The sequence below is a fragment of the Lissotriton vulgaris genome, chromosome 5 (genome assembly GCF_964263255.1).
Source record: "Lissotriton vulgaris chromosome 5, aLisVul1.2, whole genome shotgun sequence".
Taxonomy (NCBI): domain Eukaryota; kingdom Metazoa; phylum Chordata; class Amphibia; order Caudata; family Salamandridae; genus Lissotriton; species Lissotriton vulgaris.
The window spans coordinates 746,053,035-746,076,052 of NC_141693.1; the positions used below are offsets into that span (position 1 = coordinate 746,053,035).

The 23,018-nt window shown below is 44.2% G+C and overlaps 1 protein-coding gene across 1 annotated transcript in view; it reads right to left on the minus strand.

Moving 5' to 3' along the window:
- VWA5B1 (von Willebrand factor A domain containing 5B1) overlaps nucleotides 1-23,018 on the minus strand; it is a 1,100,054-nt gene that overhangs the window by 68,476 nt on the left and 1,008,560 nt on the right. The window contains exon 20 of the mRNA XM_086920192.1: nucleotides 337-460. Coding sequence (XP_086776318.1) covers nucleotides 337-460 — 124 coding nt within the window. The remainder of the gene's footprint in view (nucleotides 1-336; nucleotides 461-23,018) is intronic.

A 23,018-nucleotide genomic window follows, 5' to 3' on the forward strand; every position in this document is an offset into this window, starting at 1 on the left:
GCCGACCACGGAGCTGCAGGTAAAAGCGAAGGTGGGGCGAGGCCGCCGCCCTAAAACTTGTGCCGCCGATGTGCCCCCCCCCTCCCTCCTTGGTATGGCATTGATTACGAGGAAAAAATAACAAGAAACTGGTCATCTCGAAATGTGGAAACACAATGTGAATGTGCAGAGAGAGCTACAATGAGAAGACACAATGAATTGTTTGAACAGTTGGAATCTTTTACAAGGCCAGGCGAACCAGTAGGAAACACTAACCATAGCTGAGACTAGGAGAGCATGGCATTGTTACTTCTGGCACTGTGAACATTCTGATAGGGCTGGTGTTCCATTACTTACCAATGGTACATAATCAATGCTTTCGTTGTCACTCTCCGATCCAGACTCACTTGCTTTTCCTGGTGATTTAATCATGAACCCCTTTGCCGCTCTTGTTAGCAGTTGCGTTTTTTTGAGACTCAGCCTGCAGTGGTAGAAAGAACCGTAATTAGAGTTTTATTTCTTTTGAGGATTGATACATCTTACCACATATCAAGCCCCAGTACTTCCATTCCAAAGCATTTAAACGAACCCAGAGTTTTGGATTTATTGTGTAGTAAACAATTTATTAGAACCTGTCACGTTTTTTTTAGTTTAATGGTCTTGTCACCTGTGGTGGCCTCCGGACACTGTATTAAGGTGAGGCTTAGTGTTACGCCGATCTGAAAAAAGGGGACACAAACTCAGGGCTTACTGGTATCAGGAGATAACCCACATGTGGGCTCTCCTCTTTTATTCTTTCCCCGTAGGCCACGACTGGCCGGTGGATGATGTGGTCATAGTCCCGGCCAACGAGCTGGAACACAGGACTGCTAACCATTATGTCCCTCTCTAATTTGGATCTTGAAGCGGAGCTTCCGAAAGTCCAACAAAAATACACAGTTCTGTTGCATCAGTCTCTAGTGTCTTAAAATGCTAAATCCTGAAGATGTCGGTTAGGTTGGGGATTGGGTCGTAGGCTGTAACAATGTTGTTGACCTCAGATGGATGGTCCACCTGGTGACTGCCGGCTTGGAGGCGAATCATGAGGTAGAGGTCCTGGGGTGGCCAATTCCAGTGTGTTGGCTTCATCTTCCTCTCAGCCCTGGGTGTGTCTGCCTGGGCTTGGCAGGTTCCGAGGTACAGACTCGACTCTGATGGGACCTCTTTGAACCAGGAGATGTTTTGAGATATTTCCTCGCTCCCTCTGCAGGCTGTCTCCATGGTTCCATTGCTGGTAACGACAGTTCAGGTGCCTGGTTCATGGACGGTCCAAAACTTTTTCCCGGGCTCGCAGTCTTTGAGTAGGACTGTGGCACCGGGCCGGAATGACCGGGGTACGGCGTGGCGTCGGACGCTTGCCCGGTGATTCTGCTGTTCCTGCCTAGCCTGGGTTTCCTGGACGTCTTGGGGTGGGGGTGTTCACCCTGGACACGTAGGGATCAGATCTCTCCCTAGCCCCCTGAACAAAAGGGACCAGGGGCTCCGCAGTATGGTGCAGTGTGGGGTGCTCCGGTATCCCCTGAGGAACTTGTGGAGGCGCCGCTCAAGATCCGCTTGTTCCACGCTGGCAATGCGTAGCATTCCGTTTAAGGTCCTCATGAAATGCTTTAAATCCCCCTTGGCTTGGGTCCATTGGGGCATGACGTGGCGGTGATTGGTCCCTCACTGATGGAGGAAGGTGGCAAACTCAGCCCCTTGGAACGGGGGCCCATTGTTGCTCTGGATCTCTGTGGGGAACCCAAATATGGGAAACACTTTCTCCAGGACGGGTGCCACATGGGCGAAGGCGGTGACATGACAGGTTCCACTATGGGATATTTAGAAAAAGCATCCACGAAGATGAGTATGTGTTTTCGTCCAGGAAAACTCCCAAAATCTATGCTCACTTTCGACCATGCGATAGTGCAGGCCTCTTCTGTGATAACCGGGGTCGGCCGCTCAGGAGCGCTAGTTATCTGGCAGGCCGGGCAATGGTGTACTAGGTCTTCAACCATTGCTTCCAGTTCTGGAAACCACACCTTTTCTCTCATTCATTTTGGTCGCACCTTGGTGGACTTCATGGGCCAGTTGAGTTGCTCTTTGCCTCACAGCTTGCGGTATCACCAGCATTTGGCCTCTCAGCAGTATTCCATCTGCCGTGGCGCTCAATTCGCTCCTCACCCTTCATATTTTCATCAACTCTCCTTGGTCTTCCGGCACCCACGTGATAGTCTGTTGGAGGTAGCTCTTCAATTACCCTTCTTGGACCGCTTGGAGAGTCCGGGTGTATATGTGGTCTTGCTATGCGGCTTTCTTGATTTCCTTGAGCGTCATTGCCTGGGGGCACACCTGAGAGCACGGCACCACTGAGATCATCTTCATGTATTCCTCCGACCCCTCTATGTCATCCGTCTCTTCCTTGGGTGCTGGGTGTCGGTAAAGAAAATCTGTGGGGTTCTTTGCCTCAGGCCTGTGGACTACTTCCATCTGGTAGGGCTGGAATTGTATGGCCCATCGCTCAATCCGGGGGGTGGATAGGGGCTGACCCTTTGAAGATGGGAACCAGAGGCTGGTAGTCAGTTACCACGGTGAATGGCTGGCCCGTCAGGTACAGGTGGAAGTGGTTGCAGGCCCACTTTATAGTGAGCGCCTCTCATTTGATCTGAACATACCTTGTTTCAGTGGGGCTCAGAGACTTGCCGGCAAACGATAAGACTGCCCACTGATCTGGTTCCTGGTCAAGCACCGCTCCCAGCCCCACTGGACTGGCATCTACCAGTAGTTCTGTCCGCTTCGCTGAATCAAAATAGGCGAGGGTGGATTCTCCCAGTTGGACATAATTGATGTTTTGAAAGGCCTCCTCTTCCAGCGGTCCCCAGTGCCATTTGATGTCTGTTTCCGTAAAAGAACCATCAGCGGCTCGGCGTGGGAAGCAAGATCAAGGATGAACTTCCTGCAGTAGGTGGCCATGCCAAGGAAGCTCCTCATTTCTGTAGGTGTGGTTGGTGCTGGAGCGGTTTGGATAGCTTGCAACTTCTTAAAATTCACCTGGATACCTTCCTGGTTGAACCCATACCCGAATAATTCTAGAGATGGTTGGAAGAACAGACACTTCTCCCGGTGGAGTGTCGCTTCATGTTCACTGAGGTGTTCTGGAATACCTCTGCGGCTGAGGATATTCCGAAGTTCAGTCGTTTATAACGACGCAGCCTCAGGCGGGTGCTAAACGTTGTAATGTAGCGGTTTTGGTCCGCTAAAGGGATTTTTGAAAACCACCTTGATCCGTTGACTTCCGCAATTATATCATCCATAGTCGGCATAATGTGGCTCTTTCTTTTGATGACCGGGTTGGGTAACCTCATGTTGATGCAGAGGCGTATGGCACCCTGCTATTTGGGCTTTTCCACAATAACCATCATGGACACCAAGGGCGTCGGTGCCTAGACTTTTTCAATCACCCCTTGTTTTTCAAAGTTTTCTAGTTTCATTTTCCACCAAGAGACTCAGGTGAAAAGGGACTCGTCGGTGTAGCAGCGCAACCGGGGTGATGATCTTGTCAATGTGTTGCTTGATGGGGTCAAAGTATAAACTTAAGAGGAGCACTCAAAAATGTAATCACTAGAGCACCTGTAAACTGATCCTAATCTAAGGGTGCAGCACTACTGGAATGTGTTGGCTAGCACAGACAATAAAACGACAACTAAGTAGGAGTAAACCTACTTGTAGTGCGCACTGTTCCTAGTGGAAAATGCCTAAATGTGGATTAGTTTGGGGGTCAAAATGCGCATCTAATGCTGCAACCGCAGCGTCACCGTCCGTGGCGATAATGAATGATGTTTGAATAACTTGAATATTTCATCTCCAGCATAGTGGAGAAGTAACAACCTTTACACTGCCCAGTCGGTCTCCCTTATGATTATGAAATAGTTATTCAGGCATTCTATCCAGATTTTCCACCTCTGAGATGCTTTGGCCAGATCTTTCAGTTCACTGATGGATGGCAGTACCCCAGTAAGTTTGTGTTGTACTAGGGTTCTTTGTTGTGCCTTTGCTTGGTCATCATCAGCCATGCTTCCTGCGGGTGGGTGGTGTCTTTCCTTCTTCCGTCTGTGCTCGTCCCCTCTCTATGTGTAGTGTTTTGTGTCTTAATGCTTTTCATTGTTGTTCCCTTGTCTGGTTGGGCACCCTCTTGTCTCCTTTTCTGGTGTGCTGTGTGTCTCTTTACTGCCCTCTCAATCTTGCAGCTTTGTGTATTTGTTGCTGGTTTGCTGCGTGTGCCTTCACAGCCGTCTCTACCATGCAGCCTCTGCAGGTGGTAGTTCTCCCGTCCTTATATCTTTGTTCTTCCTCCTTTTTTATTTTTTCTTCTTTGACTCCCTTTAAAGGTCACAAACTGCCTTCCCGGTTTCAACCCTTATCTCCTGGGGTCCAAGCGATCTATTTTTGCACTGCTACGGCACTAACACGCTTCTCGCGTGTGCACGCTCGGCAGGGGGGCTTGTACATTTCTTCTTAGGCGTTGCAGCCGTCGTGCTGATCAGCGCCACCTCCACAGACACAGCACTCTTCCTGCGGGGGTGCGGCAGTAGGCTTGTGCAGGGTACCTTGCCTGAGAACCGGGACAAGTGCTGGGCTTCGCTGGGCGTCTCGCCAGAACAGATGGATACGTGGGGGCACCGCAGCGGGCATCACTCTCCCGCAAGGTTCAGACGACGCGCCTTCCGACGTCACAGGCGATGTGGCAGGTCGCGGCTCCACAGCGCGGCGGCTGTTGCGCATGTCAGCGGAGAAGCCAGACGGGCAGCTGAGTAAAACGAGAGTCACGGCCCCCTCCTATGTCAAATTTGCAGCTGTGTAACTGGCCCTCTGTTATCTCTTGTAATGTGAAACTTGTTGATGAGGTAGAATCTCGAAAGGCTGGAGGTGGACTGTGGGTGGTGAAGTGTGCTCATATGCACAGAGGCAGTCAGTGACAAGACCGACTGAAGGCTGCAGCAGCACATTGATTGATTTCTAGAGTACACTCCAAAATCTTCATTTAATGTGTTTTTAACGTCCACCAGATGTCTCTAATGTCAACGTGACGGGACGACGAAGGGATGCAAGGAGCATCCGTGATGTTGGTGGTATGGCCATTCAATGGGAATGTGCTTCTACTCTGACAATGAGTACTGTAGTTGTCATTTTGTTACCCATGGTTTCAACTCATGTCACATCTTCAGCGACAACCTATGAGAACAGGAAAGACATCTGTCCTAAAGCCACTGAAAAGCGCATTCTAACGCTGTAATTGTCACGTTTAGGCCAGGATCAAGGTGGACAATAGGCAGCCAGCATGAATGAATGAGACGAAAATGGTGAGGGGACTACATCTCCCAGAAAACCTAAAGGATGGCTCTGTCTTCTATGTCTATCTTTTCTGCCTACTTCCTTTATAGGCACCTCATTTCCGTAGTTTGGTGCTTGTCACCTGTGTTCTTAGGTTAAGTCCACCTTGTGAAGAAGACGCTGCCTCTGTTATGCCTACACGCGTATATGCAGATTTCCCAGTGGATGCCTCATTGTTTGTCAACCCGCTTTCGCTCTGAAGCTCGAAAGCGCTCTTTTCACTCGCCGGCAGAGTCTGACATGCTGCAGGTGTTTCCCGTTAGTGTTCAGGTTTAACGCGTTAGCGCTGGAGCGCGACCCCGACCTTTGACCCTCCAGCAGCGTCTGGCATTCACCCAGGGGCTTTCAGCTCGTGTTCGCGCTAGTGCGCAATTACGAGTAACGAGCTTTGATATTTCCTGGCAGGATCATTTCATTCCTGCAATACCGACCTGAACTGCAGTGCTCGTAAGGAACGAGCTCATTTACAGGATTTCTTTGGCTGTTTCACCCGCAGGAAAGGGTGCATCACGCAAGTGTCTTTTGTATTGTTTTATATATCATTTTATGGCATAGTTGAGCCATTTTGAGGCTCGGATAAGTGGCGTTATATCCTGGAGGTCAACAGGGTGTCTTCAAACTTTGTGTAACTGGAACCAAACGACATTCTCAACTTCATGAGAAACATTTGAGGTTCAAGACGGTACTTTCAGATGAGTACACTTCTTCAACTGACTTCTTATATTTGGAAAGTTTAATCCTGCTGAGTTTCTGAAACCTTGAGATATTAGGAACTAAGAACTCTTTTATTTCCCTTTCTTTATTTTTACCTTTTTGTGCCTTTTTTATCTCGGGATGATTGTGGCAGATATGATGTAAGTTTAGTCATACATTAAATATATATCTATACTTCACTAAGTGGGTTAGGGGGAAACTCATGCCTGTTGTATTGTGTCTCTCATACAGGGAACACGGGGCTTGCATAGGAGTGAAGCCTACAACTCCTTCAACCCACGCCATTGAGTGTTCTGGCTGCCACAGCTTTTTTGTTTCGTTTACCCCTTTTTTCCCAATTCCCCTGCTGAGGTAATATCTGTAGAGTGAAAATATACCAACTCGCAGGTGGTGCCACAATCAGCGAAGGGGTTATCTAGCATCCTCATCGCTCCTGCTGTACCCGGCTTTTCAAAGTTAGTCAAATTCAAATTCAAAATCTTTATTCGATTGCAGATATTACAATCATAAAAGTACAACTCATAAGTACACAATAAAAATCAATCCAAACAATTCATTTCATGTAACATGTAAGAGACACAGCATACGGTACAAAGAAAAGGAAAGTACAGCGGGCACTATAAGCATGAGCAGTATTTAGTTAAAAACATAAATTACTATATTATTTAAAAAAATACCTAAAACATTCACAGCATGATTATCCATCCATACTTTTCCTGAAGCAGATGGCTTTTTAAAAAAAGTTACAGACAAATAAAGTGCAGTCGCAATTCAGTAGTTGAAGGTAGTAAAGTGCAGGTTTGATTTGTGCAAAATTCAATTTTTTAAGGCTTAGTATAAGATATAGTTTCCGTGGGGTAGAATAATAAGGGCAAATGAAAAGAAAGTGTGCCGGATCTTGAGGAGACTTTCCGTCGCAGCCACAAGCTGGCAACACTTCACCCCGTTGAGCCCCACTTGGAACCGCCAGTAGGAGATGGTATAGATCAAAACGGAACCTTATTAACAAAAACCGTTCATAGCTGGTCATAGGCCATGTCAGATAAGGTTCCATTTGTGGACAGGTTTTAAGTAGTAGGTGTTTCCTAACACTGTCCTTCTGTATCTCAACCTCTTCTCTGTCAGTGCATCTTAGCAGTAATATAGCATTTTTTACCGAGATGACATTGGGTTTTGTAATCAAGTTAGGAGCATAAAACAAATCAGAACGGCCAATTGCCGTCAAACAGTCCTTTATATACTTCACCCACGGGATTTTAAACCTCCCATCTAGCGATAAGGCTTCTTTCAGTAAAGCGTGAGTGAGCGGAATGTCGGTATTGAGCCAACAATTCAGCCAGCACAGAACCGGGTTTACTGCTATTCTATCGCTTAAATAGGGGACCCCCAACTCCTCATGTACAGAATAGTTCCCAATACCCCTTGGCAACCTCAGTATCTTTTTCAGGACGTTATTTTATGTAACCTCTAGGTCTTTTATCTTACAGAGCTCGCTTCCATAGCAGGCGACAGCAACACTTTTTGCCTGGTATAATTTGAGCAATGCGGCCATAGGGCAGTTACCGATTTTTTTTGCAAAGCCAAGTATGGCCGCATTTACCCGTGTTGCTTCGCCCTTCTTTTTGGACACTGCGGGGCCCCACGATAATTTGTGATCTAAGAGAACCCCAAGGTATGAAAAGGTATTAGTAGAAGGGATTTTCTTCCCATTTATACTAAAGGAATCAGTTTTCCGAGTACCCTTACCTATTTTCATGACATTTGAGGTTCAAGACGGCACTTTCAGATGAGTACACTTCTTCACTGACTTCTTATATTTGGAAAGCTTAATCCTGCTGAGTTTCTGAAACCTTGAGATATTAGGAACTAAGAACTCTATTATTTCCCTTTCTTTATTTTTACCTTTTTGTGCCTTTTTTTTATCTCGGGATGATTGTGGCAGATATGATGTAAGTTTAGTCATACATTAAATATATATCTATACTTCACTAAGTGGGTTAGGGGGAAACTCATGCCTGTTGTATTGTGTCTCTCATACAGGGAACACGGGGCTTGCATAGGAGTGAAGCCTACAACTCCTTCAACCCACGCCATTGAGTGTTCTGGCTGCCACAGCTTTTTTGTTTAGTTTACCCCTTTTTTCCCCTTCCCCTGCTGAGGTAATATCTGTAGAGTGAAAATATACCAACTCGCAGGGGTTATCTAGCATCCTCATCGCTCCTGCTGTACCCGGCTTTTCAAGGTTATTCAACCAACCTCTGTTGTGACAGTAATATGGCAAGGAACCATTCACCAAAGCAATGGTATTAGTTGATGTTTTACAAGTGAAGGCAGTTGTCAAGGGTGGTGCATGCCTAGAAAAACTTGTAAACATTTGGCTGGCCACCTGAGGGTCACTGAAGCAGCTAACTTTAACCTGAAACTGAAACATGAAACTGAAAGTGCTGAGGAGAGTACATACAAACTGTTTGCGTGTGCTGTGGTTTGTTCTGTGTGACCAAGTGAATAGCAGCATGGGCATGGGGCAACTCATCACAAAGTAAACATTGTGCATGTGGTGCAACCGAACTATAGAGATGAGCTTCTAAGGCACGAAGGACATATCACTGAATAGCTCCCATCCTCACTGCAACAGACAGCACATTTTTCATTGAAATGGGCACTAAATTTGCACACAGTTTTACTGCTAAAACTATGTGGTACACAAATGATGATGTGTGTTAATGAGCTTTCAATGATTATTTACCATTTGTGCATTACCAAGTGAAGTGTCTTGATTTGCAGTCAGAGAAAGAAAAGTAAAAACCAATACCCATAATCAAAGAGTAAGCAGCAATTTATTAGAAGACAATAGCCTGACATTTGACCTCTGTCCTCAAGGCACTGCAAATGTGATAAATACAGAATATAAAGACATGCTCATTTATTGCTAGGACTTTCCCGACCCAACCAAAAATCCCATCAGTGAGTCTCAACCCACAGTTTAAGAAATGCTGACCTAGAGCTTATTTAGTAACAGAGGCAAAGGCTTTTCTACATTTGCATGCAGCCAAATCCCTATTCAAATAAGGGAATAGGCCCTTGACGTTGCACAAGCGCAAAATGTTCCCAAGCACTTGCGACAATACAGAAGGTGCTATGCAAGCTTCTACAATCTCCCCTGTAATACAGAAGAGCTGGAAAATTATGCATAAATGCCTTTAGCACCCATTGGCACCTTCATAATCCAACTCCTTAAAGGGATAAACCACCTGCATAGGTATAGTCCTTTAAAAATAGACAAAGTCAAGTTATTGTTGTGAAACAAAAGGAAACCCCACTGACATTTTCCAGTTAAAACTATCTGAGGAAATCCTAACTGATTCCCCTGCCATGCAATCCATTACTTTGACCCCAAGTGCAGTGCTGATGAACTTACCCATTACGTGACAGATGACAACTCAAATTATAATGATGATCCCTGGTGACATTACATATTTCCTTTACATTGGCATTGTTTAAAGTATCCCTTTGGCTACAGCATCATTTCTTTGTTTGTAAATGTGTTTTTATTTAATGATGTTGTGTTGTTAAAGCCTGTTCCTAGTGGTCTCTGGTAGCATGCCCTAAAGCTAGGCTTGCTTCTGCCACCCTCCCACTGAACCAGCTGTGAAAGTTCTTCGGCAATGAACTGAGGGCTCTAGGTAGGTTGTGCTTTTATAATTCAATTTATAACTGAGAAAAAGCATCAGTTCATTTTTAACACTTAAAACACTTCAAAATTGAAGTGTGCGTCATTGAAATGAATTACCCACTCCAGTACGGGGAAAATTCATTAATCTGATAATTATCTAAAAGAACAACGCCAATGAGCGTGTGTTATGAAATATGTGAAGGTTTCTAGTCTGAAGCAGATATAGGAAGGTCTTTCATATATTTGCTGAAAAAAATATTATTATTGAAAGTACGATGAAATTGAGGAGTGAAGGTTTTGTTCACCAAGAGCTTAACAAAGAGGACCTAGAGCAATACCAGAAAGGAAAGTTATACAAATAGTAGAATAGTGATCGATCAAGTACAAGGGTTACATTCTTACTATAACTATATTTTTAACTGATTGAATTTGAATATTTTATATTTGCATACATCTATATTGATTGGTACATAAAACAAAACCATTTTTCACACTTACGAATATAGACATAGCACCTGATAACGATTTTGGCTGAAGCAATACTCGTCACAAACATCACGGATATCTTGTCCACCGTATTAAAAGTTTCATTATATCCTATGGAACTTTTAATATGGCAGACTGGATATCTGTCACATTTGTGACACAGTATTCCATTCGCCAATATTGTAATCAGGCCCATAGTCTTTGTGTAAGTTTGCAGTCTCTGAATTGGAGCGGCAATGAAGAGATATCACATAGATAGAAACTTTGAAAAGTATATTATTACTTAAGTTGTCTAGTTTTAGGAAAAATCTGCGATTGGTAGGTGTCCCTGGGTGGAGACCAAGCCTGAGTCCTCAGCTACCCATAACTCAAAAATGTGTCAATTTGTTAATTAAAAATTTCAATGCCTCCACATTACCTTTTGTTTTTTTTCCTGTCACTGGCAATAGGACCAGCAACACAAGCGGGGTACCCTTTTTATCACCACAATTGAAGAAGCACAGAATAGTAGAACATTTAATATTATCAATTGAATTTCTCTATATTTTTAATTTCTAAATGTAAGTCACTTTTCAAGAAAGTATACAGTTGGTGAAATGCCCGCTGAATCACATGATAGTATGGACGAATCCTAAATTCATAACTGTACAGATAACCACTATTACTAAACTCAGTATAGTAGGAACATTTAAAACATGCATAGGTTTCCTTCATCCCCATTTAGATTTCTACATAAGAATTTCTGAGTGGCTGGTACAGAATGAAATATCATAATAAACAGCAGCTCAGTTGTTGGCTGTGGGTAGCATGTGTTTGTTTTTGGACAACCAACTATTATTTATCCCTTTGACAAAAAGGGTCTGACAAGCATGACAACAAATTACGGGGCATATTACCAACAACTAGCGATAATTTTTGTCTCTAACTTGTTTAGAGACAAAAATTATCGCCGCACATCGGCGATTTTTATCGCAGATAAACCTTGCTAATAACAAGGTTTATCGCAAATGCGATAAAAAACGGCCGAAATGCATGAATATCGCTGAAAAGTCCGCGATATTCATGCATTATCGAGCAAATGCTCTTAGCCATGTTATCCACCTCCCATTGGATAACATGGCTAAGAACTGCTCAGGGCAGGTGTTAGCTTTTGGAGATATTCCCGCTTAGCGCGAATATCTCCAAAAGTTGGTAATAGGAGATAGCGATGTTAGCGACTGTTTCCAGTCTCTAACATCTTGGCACGCCCACTTTGCATCTCATTAGTGATAAATATCACTGACATGCAAAGTGGGGCCCAAGATGGTCGCTATCTCCTACTAGCTGTCGCTAACTGGTGTTAGCGACAGCTTGGTAATAGGGAGATAATTTTATCTCCGCTTTCTTGGCTTTTAAAGCCAAAAAAGCGGAGATAAACCCCCTTGATAATATGCCCCTACATTTGTAAACTGAGAGAAAACTACGCATGAATACATTGTCAACTCTTTCTATTTTTTTCTATTTGTGGTTTTCATAGTTTTTTATTTCAACAGTTAGTTTCTTTGGACACTCCCCTAGTAAACTATGCAATTAGCCCCTTGCTCAATTTTGGATGTTGTCTATTTTTCAGAAATGTATCGTTTTCGAGGTTTACCCATGTGTCCACAAACTACACAGACAAACATTTAGAAAAATGGAAAGGCTGTGTTAAATGTTTTTTGACAAAACAGCCTGTTTCTGGAAGCTGGGAAGATAGCGATATTAGCGCAGCAAACCTTTAGTTGACGCCATTTAAAAAAAAAGTTTTCTTGTACATCACTTTTTCTTCATTTTTCCAAAGAAACACCAAGATTTTATATATTTTGCCTATTTTCATAATTTGCTCCAAGGGAATCCATAGATACTTTTAGAATTCCCAACACGTGACAAAATTAGGACACTCATTTGGAAAGGATACATTTTGTGGAAAAAAGCTGATAAAGACTTCAGTAGGAAATGCCCCAATCATAAAACAGGCTCAGCACTTTGGGAGGAAGGAAGGAGTGGTGCTGGCAAAGCTTCAGCAGTTAAAGGGTTAAATGCAGTATTTCTGTGAAAAGCATTTTTCCTAATCAGGAAGGCGAAAACAACTGCAACACAATTAAGCACAATTTAAATCACACTCTTTTCCATTTGTAAAACTAAGCACATGTAGTCATAGGGCTTAATGCTATACCTTTATACACTAACGGCCACATGCATCAAAGGAAATTGCATTCGCAAACGGTGCGAATCGCAAAATTCGGCCGTTTGCGAATGCAATTTCCATTTTTGGGATGCATTAACATTTTAGTAAGTTTCGCAATTTAAGAAATCGCAAAATTGCGATTTCTTAAATTGCGATTGCATTTAAGGAATCTCAAATTGAGATTCCTTAAATGCAATGCATCAAACTTTAAAAATTTGCAAATTCGCAAATAAGGGGAGAAAATTACCATGAAGTTGACCTTCATGGTAATTTGCGAAAACTTTGAAAAATGCACTAAAGTGCATTTTTGAAAGTTCCATTTTACACACACACATGCCCTTGGGGCATGTAAGTGTGCAAAATGTACTCCTAAGCAGATTTCAGGGGTGCAACAGGGTGTCCTTTGGACACCCCTGCACCCTTGAAATTGCATTCTTAATTTGCAAATTTTTAATGGTGAATTGCAAATTAAGAATATCTTTCCATTCATTCCTGAATGGATGGGGAAGTATTCCTTAATTGTGATTCTCAATTAGAGATTTGGAATTAAGGAATTTTAAGAAATCGCTATTTTAACATATGACCCAAACAATTAACCCAATACCCAAACCCTCAAACATATAACCAGTCATACCTGAACGCATGTGCAAAGGGGCCACTCCCCCTTCACCTTTTTCCACAGAGGGAAGAGTGTCTGTCAGGGTGAGCAAATGTAAGCCTGAAAGACACTCTTCTTGTTTAGGTCAGGCAGCCAAGAGCTAGAAATGTGCTAAATGTACAAGCTCCTGGCTGCCTGAGCTGAACTTTGCCAAGCTGAGGATTTCACAGCCCTGGGGGTAAAAATACCAAATTGCCAAGGGGGACAGGGTGTCACTTTGACACCCTATTACACCCCTGTTTCTGGCTTGTGTGCCATGTGGCACACATACATGCCCTAAGGGCATGTGCATGTACACAGGAATTAGTTATTTACCACCCAATGGTATTAGGTGGTAAATAATGAATTCTAAAGGCCCTGTAGCACTGTTTAAAGTGCTACCTACATAAGAAAAAACAGATTCGGTAATTTTACCGATTCGGTAAAATTACTGATTCAGGAAATTTACAGAATCTGTATGTTTTTGCTACCCCTACATACCAATGTCCAAATACCGGTCGGAAACGGACGAAAATCTGTATTTTCGGCTGTTTCCGACGGTATTTGGACACCTACATCTGGCCCTAGATCTTTAAAGGACTGGACAGTTATTTGTATCACACATTTCTCAAACACTACTATAGAAATTAGCATCAAATCAAACAAAGATATCCTCTCAGTACAATTCTAATTTTAATGTCAGGTTTGGTTTAATTCCTTCAGTGGCTTTTGCAGTTATACAGAGCTCAGTTTCTTATGGGAGTCAGCTCAGCAAGTCACTTTGCTGCACACCCGATGCCAAAGTGAAAGGGCAGAAAAACACTATGTTTATATGACATGGTGCATTCCTGTCTTTCTACCTTTGCTGGCACCATTTCAGCACCCTAACACCAACATAGGCACCCTTGCCCATGGTGCAAGGGCACCACCGTTGCATGCACAATTATTTTTGTGCAGAAAGAGGTAACTTCCTGGAAAGAAATAATCCTAAGAGGCGTTTTCCTCTTTCTATGTGTAACAATATAGATCAGTGGTTCCCAAACTTTTGACTCCTGAGGACCCCCATTGAATCACCACTGGAAGCCGGGGACCCCCAAGCAATTTGTATGAGTTAAATTTCAAACGTTAAAACAGTAATTCGAAAAAAATACACACGTGTGCACACAAAACAAATACTCAAAGTACTAAGGATTTTGGGGCCAGATGTACGACCATTTCTTTTAGCGTCTCGCAATTCGCGACACATTGCGAGTGGCAAATTGCGAGTTGCTAAAAGAAATGTACAACAGTGTGTTTAACACTGTTTGGGATTCCCAATGGGGTCGCAAATGGTGAGGTTCATTAATATTAATGAGCCTCTCGCAATTTGCGAGCCCATTGGGAATGCCAGCCCTCCCAGCGATAAAGGCCTGCTGGGCTCTGCAGGCCACCATGCCTCGGACTGCTTTTAAATTAAGCAGTTTAAAAAAGAAATGCAGCATGTTTACCATGCATTTTAAGAAAAGGGCAGGCAGAGGTCCCTGGTACCACTGCCTGCCCTTAAAAACTCATTTTGCATGCATTTGCAAAGGGGAAGGGGTCCCCTGGGGACCTCTTCCCATTTGCGAATGCATTACCATCTACTTGAAGTAGGTGGTAATTGTGACTGTTTTGCGACCGCAAAACATTTGTACATGGTTTTGGGACTCGCTATTTGGAAGGGAATGCCCCTTCCAAAAAGCAAGTTGCAAAACCTATTTAGAGAGTCGCAAACAAATTGCGACTCGCGAAATAGGCTATGTACATGGCTTAATAGGTTTTTGCATGCGCAAACGGGTTCGCGAACCCGTTCGCGCATATAAAAACAGATCGTACATCTGACCCTTAGTATTTTATATTGAAGTAATAGCCTCTCTGTCACATGTATTTCATTTGTTTTAAAGCATCTCTCATACCATTGTAGGAAGTCAGAGCACTTTACATCACACACATATAGAGACTTTGAATCATACATGTAAATCAGTGTGGATATAAAATGTTTAAAGAGTGCTTGGTCTGGAAAAGCACAAACTCAGGATTCAGAACATAACACAGTGGCTAGCATTGACTTTAACATTAAAAATGTATTTCCACCCAAATATATCTTTTTAGCAGCATCAGGATAATGAGTAACTGGGACAAAATATAAGTTACTAACTGGTACCATGCAGTTTGCAAGCAGCTCTTTGATGACAGTTTATAGGTCCCTCTGCTAGATTATGATTGTCACTTATGAAGTACACAGTAACAAAAGAATCTCTGTGACAAAAGCAGTAACCACGAACCTAGTCACATAAAATACTGCTTTTTAAGATGCATGTTACACGTTCTTTGCAGTAGGCACATTAACCCTCTGTGCTACATTAGTTAAATCAAAGCTGCCACTGAACAAAACTCTCCTTGCTCTCCAGCAGGTACATTAATCACTGGCATTCTCTTGACACTTTTATGGTTGCTGGAAAACTGCTAATTATACAGGAAATGTTTCTGTGCTTTTAAAACTGTTGCCTCTGGACCCCCTGGGAATGTGTCCCGGACCCCCGGCGGGTCCGCGGACCACAGTTTGGGAAACACTGATATAGATTTTTCTCCTTGTTATGCCTCGCCTCAGGAGGAGTAAGGAATTGGCACTTCCCCAGGTTTTCATGGTTTTGTGAATCTGGGGCAGCATCAGAATCCATGGGTGTGCATGGACACACCCCCTGCAACACCCATGTCAAGCTTCCCCAGTCCAGAGTAATGCCACACATCGATTTGCACAGCATCGCCTTATTCAAGATTTATGAAGTAACTCAAAGCCACGTAGGGTGGCTTTGCGTGGCTTCATAAATCTAATTTAGAGCCCTGCTTCATGCATGTACCACTTTATATAGTGCAAAAGTGATGCAATAGCCCCCTCAGTTCGCCCGCATAGTATTTAGTCAAGCAGACTTCCAGGTTTACATTGATGTAGTAAGAGTTTTTTTGCCACCGGCATAAACCTTCTTCCATCAGCTAGAGGAAGCATGGGTCGTCAGAAGTATGCCATCCGTTTATTTTAAAATGGCTTTTTTTTTTACTGTCTGTCACCACCATGTATATCCTGGCAAGAAGGACAGTAAAAATAAAATAAAAAAACCTCATACCATAGGAGAAAACGTTCTTGGTGTTTCGGTCATTAGTTTACACTTTTCCAAAAACACCTGCTTTAGTGAAGTGATGCAAAACCTGAGGTCCTCCAAGGCCAGTGGACAATTCAAGGGCATATTTAATAAGGAGCACTGGACCAGAGAAGTGTCGAATGGGAAAGAACTCTCTAGTCCTTTGGCAAGAAGGGAAGAATGGGTGTGGGGGTGGTGGGGCCAAGAAAACCATTCCAGACCAATCAGGCCAGACAGGGTGGATGAACATCCTTCAGGTTCCAGTCTCACCCCAGCCTTCATTACAGAAAGTAATTTCATCTCTTTGGCACTGCTGCTTCTCTTTTAAGGTCTCGCCTACGCAGTGCCTATGTGCTGCCTAGGCAAAAAGACCTTTAGCTATGTCTTTAGCTTTTCAGCCAAAAACCTGCATGCGTTCCATTGCCTTCGATGGCAACACGTGCACGTCTGCGATTCACTTGCGGGATAGAGCACCGCCATATGGTAGCAATTATCGATCTCGCAAGAGAATCACGCAGCCCCCCTCCTCTCCCCTGCTGCCCCGCGAGTGTCGCGAGTGCCTCCCCCTGCTGCCGGCAGCCTGCAGCACTTGTGCTTGTTAAATTATTCCAGCTGAATACAGCACGATGAGAGCTTTAGATAAGCCTGAGTAAACAAACCACCAGCCGGAATGGACTGGATTTATGGAGAAAGGTTGCAGATTCTAACAGACAGTCACAGCAGAAAATGGCCACCAAGTGGCGCTAGTGTGGCACAACCTAACTGTTTCAGCACTGGTAGACGTCACTTAATGCCCATTTGACTCTGATTCAATGCACGAGTATTGCACATCGGTTCGTATTTTTTTTATTGTATCCTGGTACTGCAGTCTTGACTTTCTAATTGATAAACAGAACTACAAGTACCAGAATGCCAACATGCAACACACATGAAAGAGAGAAACGTGGTCCAGTGTGACTGGTGGCTCTTTGCCAATCTCTGGCGTCTTTTTTGGTGCACACTAACTTTGGGTACACCATAATCTCACTTTTAACTCACAAGCACTTATTCATAAGAAGTTGTATGGGTTAAAACGGAGCGAATGCGTTTGGCAATATTTTGGCAGCTTGCAGTGCAGAACTGAGCAGGTATATTATGCTCCAGGCTCTAGCACATCACCGGCAAAAACCCAAGGCAACAGGTTTTGAGGCCACAATTGCACAGTCATTGAACATAAAAAGAACTTCATATGTGAGAAAGAGTGAATAATAAACAAAGCATGAGCCATTTATTTAAAATATTGAAAAAAGCAGCGAACTGATATAGCCTTAAATAGAGACCAATTTTACTCCTATCTTAAAGTTTTCTTACTACATTTCTAATTATTGTATGCCCTCGTGCAAATCCTTACATTGCATTAAATCATTATTGCTCAGTTGCCTATTATGCAAATGGCCAAAACGGTGAAACATGACTTTCTAGCTATATTTTTTTGCACAAATGTACCTAAAATGATATCTTGCCTCTGTCACTAACAACTTATAATATCCCACCGGCAAGACCTATTGGCTATGCCAATGCTTGTTAATGTTTATTATTGTTGATGTTTGTGAACACAGAATTGCTACTTTGATTACCGAGCAGCCTGTTTTACCCTTGTAAAACAAACAAGCTGCACCATTTGCAACATAGTTTACTTAAGCAACACGTTTAGCCATCTGTAATATTTTTAGAGGGATTCCACTCAATCAGATTCACATCTGTTCAAGAACATTTGGACAATTAGACTAAATAGAGAGTTTCAATCTTCAGCTGTTGTAAATCAACAGCGGTTAGATTAAGCATTAGCAGAAGACATGTTCCGGTTTTGACCATTATCGTTATAAATGTGCCGACTCCATTTTGAATCTGTAGCGGCCATTTTGTATGTCCTACATTGCCACATGCTCGCCATGTGCTTGGTCCTACCTTCTTGTTCATCGTGCCTGGAGTCTGCCCGGCAACAGGCTATTTTTAGTATTCTCTGCTTTCAGCATGCCCAGACATGCGCAGTAGGATCAGTGACCGTTACTAATTGGTTCCAGATAGGAATGTGTTTACCAGTTATCTGAGACTGTTAAGTCCGCCCACTCATCGATTGTGCCTTCCAAAATGTCCTTGTATGGTCATAAATCTGCTCTTGTCTTTTGTACCGCCTTTTCTTCAGCCCCCTCATTGTGTATAAAAGGGGCCATGTGCTTCAGTTCGGTGTGCTACTCGATACAATACCGAAGGGTGTTGTGTGGGTTGTAGTACCACCTTTAAAGGCTAATAAACTTTGCTCTTGTATTTTCCAGTTTCATTGCCAACTTCTTCCTAAGGTCTGAGGACTCTGTGCAGAGAAGGGCGAACCCTTGCACTAAGTAGGCCTAGCTGAGGTTTACTTTCAACACAGCCCTGGTATACACTTTTCTTTCACGATAATCACTTTAAACGCAAATACACATTCGTATTTTTTTGGTTTGATGACAGTCTCATATGCTTCCAAGCCTTTATTCTGTGCTATTTTAAAATTGGTAATAGCTTCTTGGTCTCATTTCAACCTGAATTCCTCCTGTAATTTAGTAATATCTTCCAATGTCAACGCCTAAGTCCAGCCCGTCCGTGGCCGGTCGCGCCCAGCGGCCACTCACCCTGCCCAATCTTTTATATACTCGTCTGCCGATTTACTTGCCCTTCGGCATGCATCTCCCCTATCATCTCGTGCCGCCAGAGCGGCTCACGACTGTGGTATTTTAGTTCCCTCTGCCTTATCGTGTTTGGGTCCTTCTCCCACCTCCCCTGTAAATGCACCTATGATTTATTCTCCACCTTCAGCCAGGACACTTTCCTTGACCATCTCGTATCTCAATACTACGTCCATGGTGAAACACCAGTTGGAAATACTCCGCCTGCTATATGACAGTGCTGTGGACATTCTACTCCTGTCAGAAACTTGGCTTACCGACGACTCCGTTCCTGACATTCTTGCTGCCATCCCCACGGGTTACTACATTCTACAATCCAATCGACCTGGGGGCCAAGCTGGTGGTGGCGTCGCAGCCATTATTCGTACAGAACATATTTTCTCCACCTTAGTCTGTACTGCAATTCCCAACACACAACTCCTTGCAATTAAACTTTGTTCTTCTAGGTCCCCCCTCACCTGTGTCCTTGTGTATAGACCCCCTGGCCATATGCCTTCTTTTCCACAACAGATTGGGGCTCTTACCTCCGAACTAATTATCAACAACGCCAAAGTCATTATTATCGGCGATTTCAATTACTGGCCCTCCGACCCACGGGAAAGCCGCCTCTCTGAAGAGTTCTCTGACCTTCTAAAAAGTATCAATTGCCGGCAACTCATCTCGACACCTACCCACTGCAAGGGGCACATTCTGGACCAGGTCTGGATGGCCAACCTTGATATTTCACCTCCCCTGGTAATTCCATGCTCTTGGTCAGATCATTACTTTATATCCTTTACTGTTGACCTATCGATTCCCTGCCGTACACCCCCAACAATGAACGTCCTAGCCCGTAACTGGGAGAAAGTGAATCTACTAGAACTTCACTCCCTGCTGGCAACTACAGCCCCTCTGCTTTCGGGCTCAGCCACTCATCAAGCTTCCTCCCTTGAACATTGGTTGTTATCGGCTTGCAACTCCTTAGCCACTTTAAAATCCATAAAAGCTATGCGCCCTCATGACGCCCAGCGATGGTTCACGGACCAGCTAAAATGCGACAAACTGTCTCTTCGACAGGCTGAGCGTCGATGGCGCCAATACTACGATCCCCTTCTCAAGCTGCAATTCGTGAACCTCCTAAAAACTTATAAAGCCTCTATCCTCGAGGCTAAAACTGCTTATTTCTCCCGCAAAATAATGGAGTCTGCCTCCAAGTCAAAAGAAATATTCTCTATCGTTAACGAGCTCTCCCTCCCTGATCGGGTCACTCTCCCCCGTGCCCACCCAGGATCTTTGTGATGCAATAAATACCTACTTTCAGGACAAAATCGCCACCATCAACGAAAATATCCCTCTGCCCCCATCCTCCCTCTCCTTTCCGTTACCCCCCAAAAACCCGCAGCTTCTGGATTCCTTTCCCCCCATCTCTATTATCGAGTTTCAGAGACTCTTGCATAAAGTCAGTTCTGGGTCCCCTAAGGACTGCTGCCCTCCCCAGATACTTAGAGTAATTTTTCTGGCCTGCCCTGACCCTGCCTTGACCCTTCTTAAAACCTCGTTGTCCACTGGAGTAGTCCCCGACTCCTTCAAACAGGCAGTGGTGCTACCTATTCTAAAAAAAGCCAACGCTGACCCCTTGGTCATGAGCAACTACAGGCCTATATCCCTTCTCCCCTATCTGGGAAAAATCTTGGAAACTTATGTTACTCGCTGTCTGGGCGCATTCATTGAGAGCTCTTCCTTTTTGGATCCCCAGCTGGCTGGCTTCCGACCCCTCCATTCGACTGAGTCGGTTATTGCTGGTGCTGACAATAACATCCATCAAGCCCTGGTCCTACTGGATCTGTCGGCGGCTTTTGACACGGTCGATCACTCTATACTGATCGACTGTGTCAGAAACGCCGACATCCAGGGCGTGGCCCTGGACTGGATCCATTCTTTTTTGGACAAGCGTTCTCAAGCTGTTCAACTTTCTACTTTCTGTGCCTCCTCCTTCTCCCTCTCCTGTGGCGTCCCCCAGGGTTCAGCATTATCCCCCCTCCTGTTTAATTTATATATGCAGCCCCTCATGGTTTCCCTTCGCAAGTCCCCTGCTACAATTTATAATTACGCAGACGATCTGCAGTTGATTTTCCCTATTGATTCCTCCCCTTCCTCCCTCACAGACTTCCAAACTACTATGCTAGGCATCTCCGACTGGATGGCTCACAGCCAGCTCAAGCTAAATCCCACAAAGACCGACCTTGTGCTGGTGGGCGGGCCGGCCAAACCTTGGAACAACAGCTTCTGGCCCCAAGCACTCGGGGTCCCCCCTCGTCCTGTCAATACTGTGAAAAGCCTCAGCGTTGTCATTTCTGGAGATTTATCTATGAAGGCTCAGATCTCGTCGGTAACATCGTCCTGCTTTTTCCTTCTGAGCAGGATTCGTAAGATCTGTAGATTCCTCACCAGAGATGCCCTCATCTTAGTCATCCTTGCTCTTGTCATCTCTAGTATGGACTTCGCTAACATCCTATACGTAGGGATTCCCTCTTATCAACTCCAGAGGTTACAACTGATCCAAAATCAGGCCGCCCGCCTAGTATTTCATCAGCCAAAGCACCAGCACGTTTCACCTCTACTTCGGAGTCTTCATTGGCTCCCGGTGGCCAAACGTTGTACCTTCAAACTTGCATGCACTATCTTCAAAGCCCTTCACAACCTTGCACCCGCTTTCATCTCATCCAACCTCAAGCAGTATATACCAACTCGCACTCTACGTTCCTCTGCTGATAATCTCTTGTGTATCCCCCAAATTCAACGCAAAAAACACGGTGGTCTTCGCTTTTCTTTCTTAGCCCCCACTTTTTGGAATTCTCTCCCTTCCTCTTTTCGTCATTGCCTTCCCTAAGAAAGCTTTCGTAGGGCACTGAAGACGTTCCTTTTCACAGCAGCATATGAATGATACTCCTGCGCATGACCGCCTTATCTGTTTGAGCGCCAAGAAACCATTCGGTGAACGTGCGCGGTATAAGAATTTTTAACATAACATAACATAACAATGTGCAATTGGTGCATATTTAGTAAGTACTTCAAGCATTCTAGAAGAAGATCATAAAGTGCTTGTTGAAATTAGGTTCTGCCCATTCAGCACACCCAGATTTTTTTCCCATTTTGCTTCACTCAGTTTTGGACATTTTGATATGGGTGAGTCTCTCTACATGTATCTCACCCACAGTTATAACAGGGCAAATGGGCTGCACTTTTTTACCTCCAGTGTCTGCCTTTAAACATAAGGCCACTGTGACCGAGCAAGGATAATTGGTACTTGGTTGGTTAGAAGTGAGCATGTGCACACATGCATGCACACTTGTGAGGGCTGTGCATGTTAGACTACTGTTGTGAATGGCCCGGTAACACCTCACAGGTAGCCTAGAGCAGAGAGGACCCTGCAGGATTACATACTGATCTGGGGTAGTAGTGACTCTTTCTTGTACACAGAGGTTGAAAACTGCCTTATAGTGACGTTTTGCTTACCTTTGGCCTAGAGAGACCAGTGACTTATAAAAATCGGGTGTAACCTGTATGAGAGAATCAAATCTGCAAGTTCCAGAAAGATATTTGTAAAACTTATGTATTATCCAGAATTGTCATATTTATCTGGCTTGTCTCCGGATCAGACACCATGTATTTTGACACGCTTCTGTCCCAAGTCAATTACAGTTTCTTCCAGCAGCAAGAACAATGGCCTCCCCACACAAAGGAAGCAATTAACACTGTTTCACTTAGCTTCTGGGGAGGAATGGGGTGGGGCTGCAGGATTACATCAATCTGCTGCCACAATAGTAATAGGGATTGGCCAGCCCAAGCCCACTGAACAAAGAAGGGAGACCAGAAATCTGGAACCAATACAGAAACGCGCTCCCCTTTGAAAAGTTGGTGAGAAAGGCCCTGGCAGAAATGTCAGCAAGAGGCAGAGCTGAGGACCCCAGAGGACATGTGACTAGTACATCCTAAATGATATCATCTTGAACTGTCTCATCATGAAGTGGAAGAGGGTTGGGACAGGGGTGGGAGATGGCATGGAACCCTAGGA